At 36.0% G+C, this 19,817-nt stretch overlaps 2 protein-coding genes across 2 annotated transcripts; one reads left to right on the top strand and one right to left on the bottom strand.

The window, feature by feature from the left end:
• Positions 1-3,715: 3,715 nt before the first annotated feature.
• On the top strand, positions 3,716-4,873 carry atoh1b (atonal bHLH transcription factor 1b). The gene has a single exon (XM_055177552.2). It carries the CDS (start codon positions 3,926-3,928, stop codon positions 4,601-4,603), a length of 678 nt encoding a protein of 225 aa, XP_055033527.2. The 5' UTR covers positions 3,716-3,925; the 3' UTR covers positions 4,604-4,873.
• Positions 4,874-5,114: 241 nt separating this feature from the next.
• On the bottom strand, positions 5,115-19,776 carry dok3 (docking protein 3). The gene is made up of 5 exons (XM_055177550.2): positions 19,638-19,776; positions 15,947-16,255; positions 14,122-14,206; positions 7,008-7,177; positions 5,115-6,873 (listed from the first exon to the last, which is right to left on the bottom strand). Exons 1-5 carry the CDS (start codon positions 19,692-19,694, stop codon positions 5,737-5,739), a joined length of 1,758 nt encoding a protein of 585 aa, XP_055033525.2. The 5' UTR covers positions 19,695-19,776; the 3' UTR covers positions 5,115-5,736.
• Between the last annotated feature and the right edge of the window lie 41 nt (positions 19,777-19,817).

Raw genomic sequence — 19,817 nt, forward strand, 5'->3', positions numbered from 1 at the left:
GTTATTGTAAAAATTATTCTTCAGCATTTTTATAATTTTGATTTGGTGTAAAGCAGCTTTACAGAAAATATATATTAAGAACAACCTATAGCCTACTTTATTTACAGTAAATTGTATTGAATGGTATAGCTGTAATTATGCAGCTGTTGCCAGTAACTTACTGTAGACGATAAAGACTGAAAATGTTTCATGTTCATTTAACTTTTAACAAACCGTTGCCAGTAATTAACATAAATGTAAAATCTACAGTAAGTTACTGGCAGCTAGTTGCCCAGTAATACTGTAATTTCTACAGAAATATTTTACAGTGAACAAACTCTTGCCAGTAAATGACATACAAAGTTAAATAAATTTTAAATATTAACAAGTCTTTATCTTTACAAAATAAAACTATATAATAACAGCCTCATGCAAAGCATTCTGGAAACCAGAAATCATCTTCAAACTTTTTCTGTTTTTGCTTCAGATTTTGTTTCCCAGAATGCTTTGCTTGATGCTGTTGTTTTAGTTTTATTCTGTAAAGACAAAGACTTGTTAATGTTTATGTTCATTTAACTTTGAACAAAATGTTGTCATTAAATAACATAAATGTAAATCTACAGTAAGTTACCGGCAACCAGCTGCAAGTAATCACTGTAAAAAAAAATTGCTGTAATTATGCAGCTGGTTGCCAGTATTTACTGTAGAAGATAAAGACTGTAAATGTTTCATGTTCATTTAACTTTGAACAAACTGTTGCCAGTAAAAAACATAAATGTAAAATCTACAGTAAGTTACCGGCAGTTAGTTGCCAGTAATATCCAGTAATACTGTAATTTCTACAGAAATCTTTTACAGTGTATGTCATTTACTGGCAAGAGTTTGTTCAAAGTTAAATGCATTTTAAATATTAACAAGTCTTTATCTTTACAGAATAAAACTATACAATAACAGCATCACGCAAAGCATTCTGCGAACCAGAAATAATCATCTAACTTTTTCTGTTTTTGCTTCAGATTTTGTTTCCCAGAATGTTTTGCTTGATGCTGTTATTTTAGTTTTACTCTGTAAAGCCAAAGACTTGTTAATGTTTAATGTTCATTTAACTTTGAACAAAATGTTGCCAGTAAATAACATAAATGAAACACTGTAATTTCTATGAATTTTTTTTACAGTGCACTGTAAAAAAATTGCTGTAATTATGCAGCTGTTTGTCATTAACTAACTGTAGAAGATAAAGACTGAAAATGTTTCATGTTCATTTACTTTGAACAAAATGTTGCCTGTAAATAACATAAATGTAAATCTACGGTAAGTTACCGGCAACCAGCTGCAAGTAACACTGTAATTTTATTTTTTTACAGTGTAGTATTTTACATTGTAGTAGCCTAGAATATAGACTACTAGAGACTACTAAGCCTATTAACTAGTGAATTGACAAACTGTAATATTTGTCATTGTAAGGTTCAAAAACACTACAACTACAATTTTACTACAGTTTACTAAAGTAAATATTTGAATATACTAAATAATTTTCATGTAAAACAGTATGACATAAGAGAAAAAAAAACATATAAATATTATAAATATATAATGTACTGTCAAAAATAAAAATTATAAATAATGTACTGTCAAAAATAAAGCCGCAAAAGATGTCATTTAGGTACAGCTATCTAGCTTTGAGGTACTAATATGCAACTTTTAGGTACAAAACTGTACTTTTTTTGAAGTGCTACATTATAAAAGAATTGGTGCTAATTAGCTAGCACAAACAGCTCATAATCATAGAGAAACCATATATAGCACCTATGAAGAACCATATAGCACCACTTTAGCACCATTTTTGGTTCTATTGAGCACAATATGGTTCTGCGCAGATGCTATATGACACTTAAAATGGTTTCCCAATTATGATTACGAGCAAGTGAACCAATTTTAGTGCTATTTAGCACCGTTTGTTTTAGCTTTTGTATTTTTATATGAGGGTACATCTCCAACCTAAATTTGAACTTGCACTGTAAAAAAAAATCTTCAGAAATTACAGTATTACTGAGTATTATTGGCAACTAGCTGCCAGTAACTACTGTTGATTTTACATTTATGTTATATACTGGCAACAGTTCGTTCGAATTTAAATAAACATGAAACATTTTCAGTCTTTATCTTCTACAGTAAGTTACTGGCAACCAGTTGCATAATTACAACCATTTTTTTACAGTGAAATGTATTTACACTGATTAGCATCGCCCAAACAAAGGTAGGCTTCACTCTTATTTGTTATATTTTGACAGAAGTGGGCCTATCAGTTCTGTAGCAAGCAGAAACGTTACCACAGTAAACCGAAGTGAAGATGCTGCACGATGATGAAAGTGCGAAAGTTAAACGATCCCGGGACGCGTCGCGGCATATGGGAGACGATAGCGCGGGGCTCTGACTGTGAGACGGGTGCCAGGGGACAACAGCTGACCGGGCTGAAGTTTGCTACTCTATTCAAGCTTCATTAGGTGCAGTCTCACATGGGGCCGCCACTGTCATAATGCTCTCTCTTCTCAACACCCCCGAGCTCCCAACAAAGCAGTCTCGTGTCCAAAAGACGTCGAATTGGCTGTCAGGTTTATGTTGTTGAAGCTACTGAAAAGAAGTAAACGAAGAAAATGTAGATCACGATGTTCCCATAGTCCTGCTGTTCGAAACAGGCATGCAGTTTTTAGGGCGGGCTTTAAATGTATCTGTGAACTGACTGAATTGTATCATTGAAAAAAAGTGCAACACTTTAACAAAAGCATTTTCTTCCACATGAATAACTTTGACGTTATTTAAATTAGTATAGGCCTAGTATAGAAATAATTGCATGTAGACGCGATTAAAATAAATTATTTAAATAGGTTTAAGTTTGTAAACAAATAAACATTAAACTTTGTTCCTATAATAATAATAAAATAATAATAATATACTATGATCATTAAAAACAAGCAATTCAACAACAACATCAAAATAATAACGTTATTTTGGTTTAGGTTCGTCGTCTGAATCTCAATAAATGTCTCTACTTATGATTTGACCAAATATTGTTTTGCTTCATTGCTAAATGATTTATGGCAAGACTAAAGACACTTATCAGCTTTCCTGGACCTCTTTGACGACAGGTGCGACCCAGGACGTGCTTTCCACCTGCTCGTTTTATTACCGCAAATTTTACAGTTTATTTGAGAAGTTTATATGACGCTGCTATGCAAGTTTCTCGCTAGATTTTATTGGTTGGCAATTCCGTTGCTTATCTTGAATAAAGTGGATAAGGATGTTGGATTAAATCCTCTGAGGTTTGAGATTTACATATTATATTTTTAAAATGTATAAGAGTGGTCATTATGGTTCCAAACCACAAAAAAATAAACTAAATTTTTTTTAACCTTTGTTTTTTTCCAGGAAAGTCCCATTAAGAGTAAGAGGATTTTTTTCTTCCTGTGAGTCGTGGTCAATAAAAAATATACTATACTTAATAAATAATAATATTTAAAAAAAAACGCTCCCATAACTTACAATAATTACTGAAATGTTCATTAAATCTTTAATTTTATAAATGCTAGATATTTGTATATAATATTTTGGCATTTGATATTAAAATAAAAATGGGTTTGAATTGATAAATGCTAATCTATGTTTTGATCAGTTTAAAAGAGCATCCATCACTCTGTCATATCATGAAGAAAAAGGCCTCTTTAGTCTATGGGAGTTTAAGGTAGATTTTCTATTGGCTGTAAACATTAAGGGGAGGAGAGAGGAGAGGTGAAGCCACTATAAGGTCAAGAAGGATCCAGGTTGAAGTAAAAAGTCTAAGCAAGACAACCAGCTCCAGTCTCCACAAAGCTGAACCAGGACATTAATTAAATTTTTTACTTAACAAATCTATTTTTACTACTTTTATTTTTGTTACTACCCTAAAGCAATGACTGCAAAAACGAGACAACTGCACTGGTCAGATGGGAAATTTCGGGAAAGACTGGAGGATTTTACTCTTTCTGAACACCCGAGGCTGACCCGCAGTGACCCGCGGGCGTGGATGACCTCTGCGACCCCCGCGTACCCATCCACAGGTGAGCACTACGCTCGCATGTCAGTGGATGTCGCCATGGACGCGTACATCTCCGGATCCAACAGTCCTCTAACAGCGCAATCCGAATTGGAAAAAAACAAACAAAATCTCACCGGTCCTCAAAAACACAGACGCGTGGCTGCCAATGCCAGGGAACGGCGCAGGATGCACGGACTAAACCGAGCTTTTGACAAACTGAGGAGCGTCATTCCCTCCCTAGAGAACGAGAAAAAACTGTCGAAATATGACACACTCCAGATGGCGCAGATATACATCACAGAGTTGTCCGAGTTGCTGCAAGGTGTTGTGCAGTCCGAATGCATAAGTTTGAGGGATGGATGCTGCGCATCCGGTAACCACGGTAACCAGAGGAGTTCGTCTGCAATGAGGACCAGCGCATCTTACCCAGTGGACGCAACATCGCCAAACTTTGTTTCGGATAAAAGCGACGTGACCTCATCATCTCACGCCAGCGACGGGGAATCGTCTCATTTCAGTGACATTGAAGAGGGGCAGACCGCTGGACGCTAATGGATCGGGACTGTAATACTAAGACCATTAATAATCTTAATTTATTTGTCTGTGTTTTAGTAGACACTAAAAGAACCAAATAGATAGACACTATTGGTTAGTTTTTCTAGATATTGATTAGGCTACGCTTAACATTTATGAAAGCTTACAAAAAGGGAAAGAAAATTGTACACGCCCTTTAGTTGCACTTTATTGACAGATCCTTGCCTAACTTTGGATTTTTTCATATCATATGTCCATTAATAACAGACTGTGCTATTTATCTGATTTTTATTACCTCAAAAATTTTAATAAAGAGTTGTTTTTCATACATTTTTTCAAATTATTTATTTTTTGGTTAAAATAATAATAAAATAATTTAGAAACATAAAAATAGGGTACAGTTCGGAAAAGTATCTGATTTGCTGAAAGTGTTGGAACATACACTTACAAATACGCACATTATTTACATAAAAAATCAGAGCCCTGATTTTTTTTTAAATATATAACTATATATATAACTATATATATATTCAACCTAGTGTTGGGGCAAAAGGGATGAACCCAACCTGTTGGGTTTTAATTTAACCTATGCTGAGTTGTTTTAACACAAAATACTGGGTTGTTGGGTCAAATATAAATATTTTCTGGGTCATTATGACCTAACGACTGGGTTTGTCTCTTTTTGATCCAGCTTTGGGTTGAAAATAACCCAGCATATTTTAGTGTATACATTTTAATGTTGGGTTATTTTCAACCCAGCGTTGGGTCAAAAAAGGGAGGAGCCCAGCAGCTGGGTTAAAATGAATCCAGAAAACTTTAATATTTGACCCAACAAATCAAATTACAACCCAGGGGGCTGGCCTCTTCTCTTTTTGACCCAGTGCTGGGTTGAAAATAACCCAGTATGTTTTATATTTCAAACATTTTTGCATGTATACATTTTCATTTGGCAGACTTTTATACCAAGCGACTTGTGTGCTATATATTTTATCAGTATGTGTGATCATTGGAATTGAGCCAACGACCTTTGCATTGTTAACACAACAAACTAAGCTACAGGAACACCATTTTAATCATTCTTAGGTACTATAAAAATGTGTCCCTGTGTATTTAAGCAACACCCTGGCCACAAGTTTAAAAAACAAAAAAATTTAATGAGTCATCTCATCGTCTTTTCTATCTAAGCCATCAGAACTTCCTCCAAGTGACCTGCCAGGATATGATGATGGTTTTTTACACTGCTCTTTCAACAAGATGTTGGACAAAGTCTGTTTAAAGTCGACAGGGATTTCAAAGTCAATGGTGGAATTGATAACAGAAGACTGCTGGTCGACGTTAAAACGCTCTTGACCATCAATATCAGCATTTTTATTCTTAACCTTTGCTGCGTAATTCACAGTGCTGTATATAACATCAGTATGAGGTTGGTCCTGTTCGGCATTGGTCTTAACCATCCAGTTCATGTAGGGATTGTCCTCATCTTTGTTCTCGGATGGTTCCTTTTGATCAATTCTTACATCTGTATCCTCATTGGTGTAAACTCTAAAGTGTGCTGTTGGACTAGGAGGTGTTGGAACCTTCGGGAGATTCGTATTTGATCTTGGTGTTGGGTTTATGCTGGCATACAAGACATCACCTTGGCAGTTCAGAGGGGTATTGATACAAGGAACAGCTGGCAAGGAGAACTTTCTTCTTGAAACGGGCACACAGGGTAGGGAACGAGGGTCGGATTGTGCCTGAGGTTCTTGGACATTGCTGTATATGTGAGCATTTTCATCTGAGCTGTTCGTCAGTTGCGTTTGTGTCTGCATTACCGGTGGGCATAGTCTTTCCTGTTTCGGTGGATGATAAGTTACCATAGGTTTGTCCTTACGTCTGTCTTGTGTTCTGGGTTTGGCTGAGGGTGGTGGAGGTAGAGGATCTTTTTTATGAGTAGTGGATGGTGCCGGCAGGTTTGCGGCACTTTGGTTTGTGAGAGCATCTTCAATGGCTTTATGTATTCTTTGCCCTTTTTTGCGTGGCACTGCCTGGCACGGTCTGTTCTGGTTAGTTTTGATTGGAGGAAGCTTATTCACTTTAGATCTGTCCTGTGTTATCTTATTAGGGGGGGGCGGCTGGGGCGCAGGCTCTTGTGGAGGAGCAGAGGCTTCTGCCAACAGTTCCTGGACGCTGTGGTGCATGACGGCCTCTTCAATGGTCTTGTGAATGTGTGAACTCTGATTGGACAAAAAAACAAAATGACCCGCCCCCGTGTGACACTGACGACCGACCTCAAATGCAATCCCTCCCTGGAAAGATATAAAAAATAGAGGTTATTAAAAGAAAATAATATACTTGATTAAAAGATTCAGTTTCAATAATATATTCAGAAAATTTCAGCAAGAATGTAATACTTTTAATAATTAAAACTTCAGAGAAGTACCTTGACTTGGCCAAATCTCCTGAGAACCCTATAGGACCAGCTGTGGATGGCCTGTCCCGTCTTGAGATCCAGCAAGGAAATAACATCTTTCTTAACAGAAAGCAGGTATGAGCCAGACAACCCGCACCTCTGAGATGCATCTGTGCTCTGTACCTTTACCTGGAACTGGCCTGTGGGTGGTAATAATAATAATAACATTATAATAACAATTAAATATTAGTTTTTAATAATAAACTGAAAAAATGTGCGTGAAATAGACCTTTTGCATGTTTGCAAACAGAGATGACGTTTTTTGTGGGCGGAGCCCAACGGGTGGCAGAACGTGACAGGGGTGTGATGTGTTTTAGCGTTAAACTGTGATTTTTATGGATCCGGTTTTCTGTAGAAGTCTGTTTCCCTTATATGTCTCTTTAGTGTAATGTTTCTTATAACGTTTTCACCAAGTTACGCTTATTTTTTACATAAATTAAAAGTTTAAATGGCTTGGCTACTGATATGTGTGCATGTATGTAATGAATATTTATTGTTCTTTATTGGTAAATCAATTATTTTTAGAGTATGAATCGCTGAAGTAATTATAAGAACAATACTATCATGTATTCTGTATAATATAATGTATTAAATATTTCATAATTTTCCTGTTTTCAATTTCTTCCTTATATTTATAGCCTACGTGTTTTTTCTAAAACTATTATGTTTACATACAAATTAATAGGTATAGGCCTGTTTATATATTATTAACACTTTACATCGTGTGGGTGTGTGTGCTGGTGCTATGTATATATTTATTAGTAAACACCATAATTTAGAACAAACAGGAAGAAGACATAGGCTAAGATAGAAGGTAAAAGGAAGTAATAGAAAACGAAAAAAATATGAAAACTTTAATAAATGGTAATATTATTGATATTATGAACTCATTCAAATATTTAATCTTTCTAAATAAATTATAAACGTAACGTGATAAAAACACTATAAGAGACACATAGAGGGAACAGACTTCAACAGAACACCGGATATCTTCTCTAATTATTTTCTATTCTAATTATTAAAAGATTTCTAAATGATTTCATCACTCCAGTCTGTTCGGTTGAGGGCTTATTTCAACCATAAACACCTACGTTTATCTTCAAATGGTGTCTTCGACGACGGTATACTATAAAAATGAAGGTCATCTATTTTGGCATTCCTATTCTGACACTCAACAGCACAACAAGACATTTTCTAGTAAGTTATATTGTTTGTTTCACTCGTGTCTCATTCATTTCCACTGTTTTTCTGCCACCACATTGCGCGCGTGACGTAACTGTGACGTCGACTCGCAGGACAATACTATAAGAATTTAACTATAAGATTTGGGGAAACAAATGTAATATTTTGCAATGCAATTTTCTGGAGTATTTATGAGGTGGCTAATTCATATTCATTCGTATTAAAATACTCTTTAATATTTTGTATGATTTTCGCCCTTGTGGGTTTGGGGTGGGGACCAATTATTATTATTTTTTTAATAATAATCACTTCACATCATACAAATTAGCCAACTTGTAAAATATGTACAAATTCCCATGAGATCAGGCTGAATAACATTGTAATAATGTTCATAATTTTAAGGGAAAAAATGCTATCTGTTAAACATTTCTGTAGAAATTACAGTATTACTGTCAACTAGCTGCCAGTAACTTACTGTAGATTTTACATTTACGTTATTTACTGGTAACAGTTTGTTCAACATGAAACATTTTTAGTCTTTATCTTCTAAAGTAAGTAACTGGCAACCAGCTGCATAATTACAGCATTTTTTTACAGTGTACGTTAAAAACCTGTTAATTGGCTAACTCTAAAAAACTACATTTAATTTTACTGTGAAATAAAGTAAATTGTAAGCTTTTTGAAAATAAAAGGTTTTAATTACCATATATTTTATGGTAAAAATCTCTATAAAATTCAACTGGATTATACATTCAGTATTACAGTAAAATATTGTTAAAATTATGGTTTCTGTAGATTACAAAAAATCAATATAAAGTTAAAAAAACGGTAAAAAGGCATTCCCACCATTCCCTGCGTCACATTTGATGATTTTTCATTTAATTTGTTTCCTCTCATTTTTATCAGTTACACATATTCGGGGGCTTATATAATATCAGTTAATTAAAATCACAATTATAAATAATACAGTTAAGGGGGACATTTTACAAGACTTTTTTAAGATGTAAAAGAAATCTTTGGTTTCCACAGAGTACGTATACTCATATAGACGTTTCGTCTGACGCACTTGCGCGTCTGGACAGAACTTTACTACCGATTTCTGTTTGTTTATTGGTCTGACTAGTTGCTAAATTGAACTCTTAAACAAATACCTCATCGAAAATAAAAAAAATTGGTTTCCTAGGTAATCTACATTGTTGTTGTTTATTTTGCTTGTTATATAAATAAACTACTTTAAAAGGACTTTGTTGTTATTTATTCTTAGGGGAGTTTACCGGAAGTTACACGATGACCATGAAAGCCGCTTGTTTATGTTGTTACTTCTGTCATTTTTGGGTGTGTCCTTTAAATGCAAATAAGCTGATGAAATGCAAACAAACACTGATCGCAATGATGATGGTTTGTGGAAATTGAAACTCAATTGTGCTGTCAATAACCTTTTCTATCTCTCTCTCTCTCTGCACTAAATGACAGTGCCGTGGTTGGATAGTTGCAGATTAGTATAATAAGATCCATTTCTGAGAGAGACGCCACTAAGAGTGGAAAAAGTTTCGATGATTCAAAGGGCCCACGCACTTTTGGGGCCCCCAAAGATTATTTTTTAGTATAAGTAGTATTATTAGTAACAGTAAAAGTAGTAATGCAATGATATTACAAATAAATGTATTTAAAAAAGAATTACCAATAAAAGAAACGTATGGCTTGTATCTGCATTTCCAGCAAACCTCCCCCCCTTCACTGGATGGTTTCGTCCAGTCTTAAGTAGCCTGAAGACTTGAGGCACGTCCTCAGACACACGCGGGTAATCAGCTGAGACTCGTTTCATGGTGCGGAGCAAAGCACAAGTAATCAATGTTGCGTTCACACCAAACCCAAATAGTGTCTGGCGACTGATTTCAATGTTAAAGAGCCAGTAAGATGCCAATTTTAAGCGTCTTATCACTGTTTATAAGTTTCAGTAGCCTACTCTGCTCTGATTGGTTAACTGACAGAGTCTCCGCACAGACCACAGATCAGTGGCACAGACCAACAATAGTGCAACATGTATTGACCTAGTGCTAACATGATTTACTGAGAAGACATTATCGACATCAATACATATCATTAATCATTAATCCAAGCAATAAAAACGATGATAGAAACTAACATTATACACTTATTTAAGCATTTATGTATGCTAACTGAGTTAGCCGCTTGCTAACGTGACACTCTGACAGTATATTAAGAGTTTTTAAAAAATATTCATACAAATCATTCATCATTAGTCCAGGTTATAAAAACGACGACAGACATTAATATTTTTACACTCATTTAAGCAAGTATGTAGCTATAATCATACTTACAGGTTGTGGTTAGGAGATGCATGTTGTTCCAAATAAAGTGGGTACTGAACCATCTTTCATTGCCAAACGTTTAGTTAATCCCTCCATGAAAAAGTCATTTTAACCACTGATTCTTCACAGTCAAACATCTAGTAAATCCCTCTGTGAAAAAGTAATTTTAACCACTGATTCTTCACAGTCAAACGTCTAATAAATCCTTCAGTAAAAAAGTAATTTTAACCACTGATTCTTCATAGCCAAACGTTTATATCCCTCCGTGAAAAAGTAATTTTAACCACTGATTCTTCATAGCCAAACGTTTAGTATATCCCTCCATGAAAAAGTAATTTTAACCACTGATTCTTCACAGTCAAACGTCTAGTAAATCCCTCTGTGAAAAAGTAACTTTAACCACAGATTCTACACAGCCTAACGTCTAATAAATCCCTCAGTAAAAAAGTAATTTCAACCACTGATTCTTCATAGCCAAACGTTTAGTATATCCCTCCGTGAAAAAGTAATTTTAACCACTGATTCTTCATAGCCAAACGTTTAGTATATCCCTCCATGAAAAAGTAATTTTAACCACTGATTCTTCATAGCCAAACATTTAGTATATCCCTCCGTGAAAAAGTAATTTTAACCACTGATTCTTCATAGCCAAACGTTTAGTATATCCCTCAGTAAAAAAGTAATTTTAACCACTGATTTTTCATAGCCAAACGTTTAGTATATCCCTCCTTGAAAAAGTAATTTTAACCACAGATTCTTCATAGCCAAATGTTTAGTATATCCCTCCGTGAAAAAGTAATTTTAACCACTGATTTTACACAGCCTAACGTCTAATAAATCCCTCAGTAAAAAAGTAATTTTAACCACTGATTCTTCATAGCCAAACGTTTAGTATATCCCTCCTTGAAAAAGTAATTTTAACCACAGATTCTTCATATATCCTCATCCTTTGGTAGTGAGAACAACACAAACTAAAACTCAGCTTGATAAGACGTTTACACACTAACTAGCTGAAGTCTCTGTGTGCAGGTTATAGTTTTCGTTTCTGGGGCAAGGCTGTAGGCGGAGATTATTATGCAAAGTGTTGGTATTACGTGGATAAAGACAGGCAGGAGTTTCAATTCATATAACGACTCGTTTCAGCGATTCAGAGTCGACTCCCTACTTTAGAAACCAATAACTTTATTAATCGTGAACTTTTTGGTTCAACTACTTTGCACATTGTTTACATTGATGGACAGCTACATGACACACTGCAATACAGGTCATTTTCGTTTACATGCGTCTGGAAGTCTCGCGGCGCGAATTATGCGTTTACCGTGGCGCGGTAGACACGAATTCGCCTCATTCGCGTGTCCAGTTCGCGCAAATTTGACCGCATGGTCCATTCGCATTTGGTGTGAACGCATCATTATAAACAAAGCTTAGAATAGGTCTGGACATCAGAAACTAAAAAAGAGACTGCAGAGGACAGAGAGAGAGAGGGAGAGAGAGAAAATGTGCTGACAATTACACAATATTTTTTAAATAAAGGTAACTTATGTTTAATTTTTTTCGTGGAGCTTCCTTTTGGAGTAATGTTAGCTTCAGTTTTATAGGCAAACCTAATGGTCAGTTCAATAGGTTATGTTTATCACCGCTAAAAAGGAAAAGGATATAATTTTGTCCAGATATAGATCTTAATTTTTTGCCACTTGCCAGCATTCTCCTGTTAACACATATTGCTAGCGGACATCTAAACATGTGAGACTCTGCCTGTGAAAACCAGACTAATCTAAGTGTGAGAGAAAGTACATCACAGTTGGATTTCAAACATCTATTTCACTCTGATTTTAATTGCTGACATACACTTACTCAGACAATGTTAAAGATATCAAGTTTATATTTTCAGAGAATGTTCTTTACATTATGTAGGATAATGTTATGCAGAAAACAGTAAATTAAAAATAAATACTTCAGCTGGGTTTTCACAGGAAGGCTCATAATTATCTAGCAGATGAAGCTAAAGGTTTTTGGGTTATGGTTCATACAAACCATATTATGTTTGTTTAATCTTTGTTTAAGAATGTTGCATTTTCTCTGAATATTTGATTACTGTTCTGTATTTTTCTGTAAAATTTGCATTTTCACAATAAATCATCTTATAGCTATACATGGTAGGTTTCTGACTAAACACTGATTATAGTGGTCAAAAACAATAGCAAACGTTATAGGTATTCTTTCATTGGGCCCAGAATTGCTAGTGGCGCTTCTGACATCACAAGGGGAGCCAAATTTCAATGATTTATTTTTTCACATGCTTTACCAAAACTAAGTTACTGTGTTGATCTTTTACACATTTTTTAGGTTAATAGAAGCACTAGGGACCCAATTATACCACTTAAACATGGAAAAAGTCAATCCAGTTTAAAACTGTCGTTTCGACGCAGCTTCTAAAGACGATCCAAAACGAGGCAGAAAGGGTTTTATCTAGCAAAATGATCATCATTTTCGGCACGAAAAATAAAAAAATATGTTCTTTCAAACCACAACTTCTCGTCTTGCACAAATCCGGTGACTCGGCAGCGTGACCTTACATAATACACAAGCACGTCGAAAGGTCATGCATGATGTATGCAAAACTAGCGCCCCAGTGTTTACAAGTATGGAGAAAGAGTAGCGTTCAGCCTTCGTTGTATGTGGAATGATTCTTATTAATGTCTTTGTGTCAGTTTATTGTTTTTAAAATGGTCCGCAAGTCATTGTGCGTTTCACATTTGTGATGCATGACCTTTCGACGCCATTACGCATTACGTAAGGTCGCGCTGATGCGTCACACAGCTGGTGCAAGATGAGAATTGCAATTGGTTTAAAAGTGCATTTTTTTTTTTCTTGCAGAACATGACAATCATTTTGCTAGCTGCATTGAAACTGCAATTTTGAACTGCGTACTGTAAACTGTTGGGTTTCAATAAAGTCTATTAAATTGAGAAAAATCCTGAAATGTTTTCCTCAAAAACTTAATTTCTTTTCGACTGAACAAAGAAAGACATCAACATTTTGGATGTCATTAGGGTGAGTAAATTATCAGTATTTTTTTTAAGAAAGTGGAATAATCCTTTAATGACGATGCGATAGAAGAACTATTTTAGGTCCTCCAAAGAACCATTCCTAACCTTTGGACAGCTCTTACATTTATTTTAGTCTAGGACTAGGAAATTGCCTCAATATATTTTTGTCTTTTCTGATAAACTTTGCCTTATGTAATTAGACATTGCATGCAACAGTAACTTTAAGAAGAATATTCTTATGAATTCACCAACTCATAAAAAATGTTCGAATTCTCGTGAGACAGCTTTGGTCCATACAGTAATAGCCGACAGAGTGACTGTCTGAACTTCTCATACATAGAGGAACTCAAACATTTCCGTAATAAAAACCATAAGTAATGGTAACACATATTAAGACATTTCCTCTTATTCAACCACACCAAACATTTGGCAACAACATCTTTTTTACAGCAGATAAGAGTTATAACAGATCAGTCTGTGTTAGGAGTATTTTTGGAAATGTGTTTGAAATGTTCTCACCTGCACCCCAGCTGGAATACAGTTCATTGTCAGCCAGAGGCATGCATTTATCTCTCTGGGATTCCCCTGTATCTTCATCCCTCCTCTAAAAATACAAGACATGATCGATTGTAAACGAGCATTTCCTCTTTACGGTGTAATTTTGAAGAAGGGTGCTCTTGTGCAAATTCAAGAAAATTCTTATCAGCACTTCCTCTGTTAAGATGGGTGTGTTGTTTTATAAAAAAATGAAAAATTTGAAGTGTGTCAAACTAAAAAAGAGCAAAAATGGTTACAAACATATTCACTTGTGATTTACACCTTCCCAAAATTCTCACTACAAATCAGATTGTAAATATAAGGAACGGCTTACTGTGGGTTTACACCAGATGCGAGTTCAGCGTTTTGGGCGAGTAGATTACATACAAAGTCAATGCAAAGACGCAATCAAACGCGTCCTCGCGTGGGCCGATGCGAATGACGGGACATGGGCAGTGCGTTTGCTGCAAAAACATGCGCTTTACCTTAAACGCTTCTTCGCCCAAGTTGAAAATATTCAACAAGAGCGAAAAATTAGCATGACACGAAATTAAATCCCTTGAGTAACACGATGACCTGTGTTTGGTGTGTACGCGCATTAGCATTGGGAAAAGAAGCTTAAAAGGGGATATATCATGAACTTTTTCCATGTTTTAAGGAACAGTATGTAGGATTGTGGCCAAAACTGGTATTGCAATCACAAAACTTGTGGCTAAAACTGGTACTGCAATCACACAACTGGTGGCCAATACACAAAATGTCAACATAAACATCAGTTGAGGGATGCAACTTTACTTTTTAAATGACAATATCCTGGCCAGATAAGTATTTGAAATGAAAATGATTTCTTAATGTCTAGTGACATATCAGGGCCATTTTATGATTAATTGATATACATTTCTTACATACTGTTCCTTTAAGTGCTATGATTGTGCATTCTCCGCAAGGATGTGAAAAAAATAAGTAATTGAAATTTGACTCCCCTCGTGATGTCAAATGGGGATAATAGCGCCCCCTTAGGGGCCAATTACACCAAACGCGCTTTAAACGCTTGTAAACGCAAGGCGGGCTTTGGTCACTTTAAAAACGAGCAGTGCAGCGTGACTTTTTATATTGCTAGGCAACCACAGAGTCAGATGTCTTGTCAATCAAATATTGACGTGTAAGCTCTTTTTGTCTGTTATCTGTCATATTAGCAGAAACTCAAAAAAAGAGGACACTTGCTCTGACCTTGATCAAGGGGTGCACAAACACACAGGAGAGAGTAAATAAGTGCAGTCCGGTTGTTCCAAATTACTGTAAACCTCCTTCACCACAACGTAAAGCGCACCTCTCCCCTTATTCGATTGGACAATGGAAAAATGCCAATGACGTCGAGCACTTTTTCACTCTCACACTCCTTTAAAAACAGGTGCTGCAGCAGGTGTCAAAAAAACGCAATGTGTTTGGCATGCATAACCAGCGCATGCCCATAGAAAATCATTTAAAAAAGGCGCCTGCAACTGCCAGAAATGCGTTTGGTGTGATCGGCCCCTTAATCTGCACTATCCAACCACGGCACTGTCATTTAGTGCAAAAAAGTGGCAAAACCTACAAAGTGGCAATTTTAATATTATAATAAATTATCTATACGTTTTTACCAAGGAGAAACCAAAGATTTTTTTGACACCTTAAAAAAGTCCCCTTTAAACAAAATTTTGATTAACCAATCGTTTTCTTCTAATTTTAGGGCTACTTTGTTTGTAGAATACTAAAACAAAGGCAACACATCCTACTATGCAACATCACATTCACCCCGTCTCCATACCTGGAATGCCAGCTGGCACAGAGCCGACATCCAGCCCTCTTTGGTGGGTGCAGCGAAGGTGTAGGTGCGCGAGATGGTGTTTAAAAAGAAGGCGGAGCAATCAACAGGACAGCTTTCATCTGGGGCCGGGGTAATGCTCAGACAGTCCGAAAGGCGAATCATCCGTTTATCCGTCTTCTTGAGTCCGGCAGGTCTCGAAGTGCCAGACCCCAAAAGTCCCCTTGCCTCACGCGTGTCATACAACTCTATTCGACCAGTCCCAGGAGCGCTGGGGTCAAATAAAATCAACCAAGTTTTCCTCCATACCTTCTGCAGGAATGAGAAGAGAAGTGCGTTATAACTGAGACATTATGTGGAAGGGCTTAACATCAAACTGTTTGGTTCCACTGAGACCGGTTAGACATCTTGTAGAGTATGCAAAAGAAAGAAGTTCTGTAACTAGCCATCGATTTATCTCCAATACATGATTCATGAGCAATAAACACCCATATATGAAATCGGAGACACCTCAGGTGCTTAACCATCTGCTGCTTTCTCTCTTTTACAGTTGAGGATTTCTCTGAACTCATTACACTCAGGGCAGGACGTTAATAATTTAGGAATAGTTTGATGCTTTTATAACTAAGCAATGTGTAGATACACCCCATGGTAGAGTGTGACTTTAAACAATAAGCACATTACTTACTGTAAAATCATTCATAATTTTCCCATAAAACGCATTAAAGAGACAATACGCCATTATTTACTCACCCTTATGTCATTGGAAACGCAAAGACAGTTTTTTTGACGGGTCACTATATAGGCCACTATATGGTGACCACCTCGGTCACCATACTCCTATACACTCTAAAAACAAACGGTGCTAAATAGCACTAAAATTGGTTCTTGGCTTGTAATCATAAAGGAACCATTTTAAATGCCATATAGTACCGATTTAGTACATATTGTGCTATGTAGAACCATATGTGGTGCTACAGTGGTGCTATATGACCCCCGTATGGTTCTTCATAGGTGCTATATAGCACTAAAAATGGTTCCTCTATGGCTACGAGCCAAGAACCACTTTTAGTGCTATTTAGCACCGTTTGTTTATATTAGAGTGTAGTAACCAAAACTTCAAAATTAGATAAAATGTTAAATAACTCCACTCGACCATATATCTTAAGCAAGGCTTCGAACCGGTTCACGGAACGAAAATGAAAACCAGAAACATCTGATGTTTTGCAAGGAACTGAAACGAAACCAGAAACTTTCAAAAATATATATGAAAAGTTTAGTTGCATTTTTAAAATTTTTGTCAAAACATGTTTATGTTATCATGTTATTATTTTGTTTTATGGTGCTACTTAGCTGTATTTTTTAAGTTATGACGGTTTAAATCAAAACAAACCAACTGCAGTTGAACGTATATTAATTGGAATGCACAACCAAAAAACGAGATTTCTGTAAAATTAAAATAACGGAGTTATCTCATTTTGCAACGAAACTCTTCATATGTTCCATGAATGAATCATTTATTTAAAATAATGGTAACCAGTTAATACAGTTTTTTGTTCTTTGACAAGATTTCTGTGCAATATGACTCAGTGATGTTCACTTCCGGTCGTTGTTAACTCATCGTAGAAATGAGAAGTTTGCCACCAGCAAGTAGCCTACTCAAGCCCAAGTCTCTAATGCTCAAGAGGCAAATATTGTAGTTTACCAAGTATCTGAAGATGTGTGTGTTTTTTAAAGCTAATTAGTGGTGTATCCGATCGCAGTTGATTCGTAGAGATCACGACCCACATTTCTCCTCGCATGCGATTCGCGGATTAATACGCAAATTTAAATAGGGTGAAAGTTGATCATTTGCATGTGTTTTAAAGGCTTGCAAATGTTAGCACATAAGTGATTTTACACAATTTAACCACAAAAGGCGCTAAAGTGAGCAATTTTCTGTACGCACCGACGCACATGCGTTGAATGTGTCCGGCAGAGTCTTGCAACGGGTCGGGTACCGGCGGATACCCGGATAAAAGTGTCTAAAACGTAATATTCACTTTATGGAGAGCGACTGTTTATGCTGCATCTTCTTCCCGAAGCGCCATTTGGAATTTGTCCTCCGTGTGTCTGTGTGCGCATGATTAAGTGCACTCAAAAGTGCATACACGTAGAGACGCATTTCAAAAAGCAAGCAAACAATCTTTCTGTTCTTGACAGGACACATACAAACAAAATGATCTCAAAATGCCACAGTATTTTTTTTCTAATAAAAACATTTAAGTTGTTTGCCAATAAACGACATGCAGAAATTGTCCTTGTCTTAATTCATGTATAATGCTGAAACAAATGTAAGCATGTCAGAATTACAGCTTTGCCGCTTACATAATGTAGCCTTTTGTTTGATGATAATGTAGAGAAAATTATGTAGACTAATAATTAAGTTTATTACACGGCTCTCTGGAATGCTTGATTCTGATTGGTCAGTTGAGACATTTGCAGGTTCGTTCTTTTCAAATAATAACCGCTCCAAAGTAATAACGCATAGCCGGTACTACTTGTACGATTAAAATAGCTCCGCGCCAATAAAGATTACTGTTTGGCGCCATCTTGTGACAAACACTGGACAACCACAATTAAGAATGGAAAATTTTGACATTAATTTTAACATGTACGGACAAAACATTTAAACAGTGGATAGAAGAACGAACAACGACAAGACACAGAGAGCTTACTGAGACTGAACTTGACAAAACAGAGCATGACATCTACGAAGCCAACACACAACAAATACATTATGTGCATTAAAACTTCTAAAAGACTGGCTATAAGAGAAAAAAATGGAGACAGACAAGTATGAATCAGAGGATCTTAATAAGTTATTACGATCATTTTATGCATCTGTGCAAAGTTTTGCTGAAGGATGAAAATGTTAATTTAAAACAAGTATGCCAATAAAATGTTTAAAATTCATTTTCATGTCCAGTTTTTTTCTTATGTGGCAAGTAGCCGTGTAATAAGCGGGATAATGTAGAGGCAGCCGGTAGTTATCGGGAAATAAGCCCCTTCAGTGTGATACAAGACCCTCCGCTTCGTGTCGGGTCCTGATCACACTGTTCGTGGCTTATTTCCCCAAAAACTACCGACTGCCTCTACATTATCCCTTACTTAATGTCCTAATGATCAGCCTACTTATTTGTATGTCCCACAGCTGACATGGAACGTTATTAACCAGTTCTGGAACTTGGTTCTTTTTTTCTAACTGGTTCAGGAACCTCAATTTTAGGGTTGAACCAAAAACCAGAAACGTTAAAATACTGTTTCTGTTCGGACCAAACCAATTGGGAAAAAATCTGGTTCAAAGCCCTGATTTTAAGTTTCCTGAAGACATTTTCTTCTCTTACTTGCACAGTTGTTTCAGTTTTTGCACATTCATTAAAAAAGTAAACATCCTAAAGACACAGAGGATGCTAAAAGAGAAGTAACACTTAAAAAAAAAAAAAAAAACATTTGGGCTCTTACGAACAAAGAAAAACATTGGGGGTTCAAACGACATGAGGGTGAGTAAATAATAAAAAGTTCATTTCTGGTATTTCCTTTAATCATCACAAGTAATAAATGCAGCAAAAAAGCATTTAAACACAAAAAAACAAAAAAAAAAATCTTTTAAAATACAACAAACAAAGTTATTCACATGCGATTAAAAACTCACCTTCCCAAACTTGACTCCTTGTAAGTAAAGCGCACCCTCTTTAGTGATCACATCCATTGCGCTTGTCTGTTTCAAAGATGAGGTTGTAATAGTTCCTCTGTTTCACAAAAGTAATACTAGAGGGGGAGGTGTGCAGGATGTCAAACCTTATATTAGACAAGTTTCCGTCGAACTGCATGC

This window comes from Misgurnus anguillicaudatus, chromosome 16 (assembly GCF_027580225.2).
Source record: "Misgurnus anguillicaudatus chromosome 16, ASM2758022v2, whole genome shotgun sequence".
Lineage (NCBI taxonomy): Eukaryota > Metazoa > Chordata > Actinopteri > Cypriniformes > Cobitidae > Misgurnus > Misgurnus anguillicaudatus.

What these genes read in the sequence shown, in the direction of transcription:
- atoh1b (XM_055177552.2), top strand. Translation starts at nt 3,926, where the DNA reads ATGACTGCAAAAACGAGACAACTGCACTGGTCAGATGGGAAATTTCGG.
- dok3 (XM_055177550.2), bottom strand. Translation starts at nt 19,694, where the DNA reads ATGGATGTGATCACTAAAGAGGGTGCGCTTTACTTACAAGGAGTCAAG. An exon ending in AAGGAGTCAAGTTTGGGAAG is followed by an intron (nt 16,256 to 19,637) that starts GTGAGTTTTTAA and finishes TCATTCCTGCAG; the next exon opens with AAGGTATGGAGGAAAACTTG. An exon ending in GTATTCCAGCTGGGGTGCAG is followed by an intron (nt 7,178 to 14,121) that starts GTGAGAACATTT and finishes TACCACCCACAG; the next exon opens with GCCAGTTCCAGGTAAAGGTA.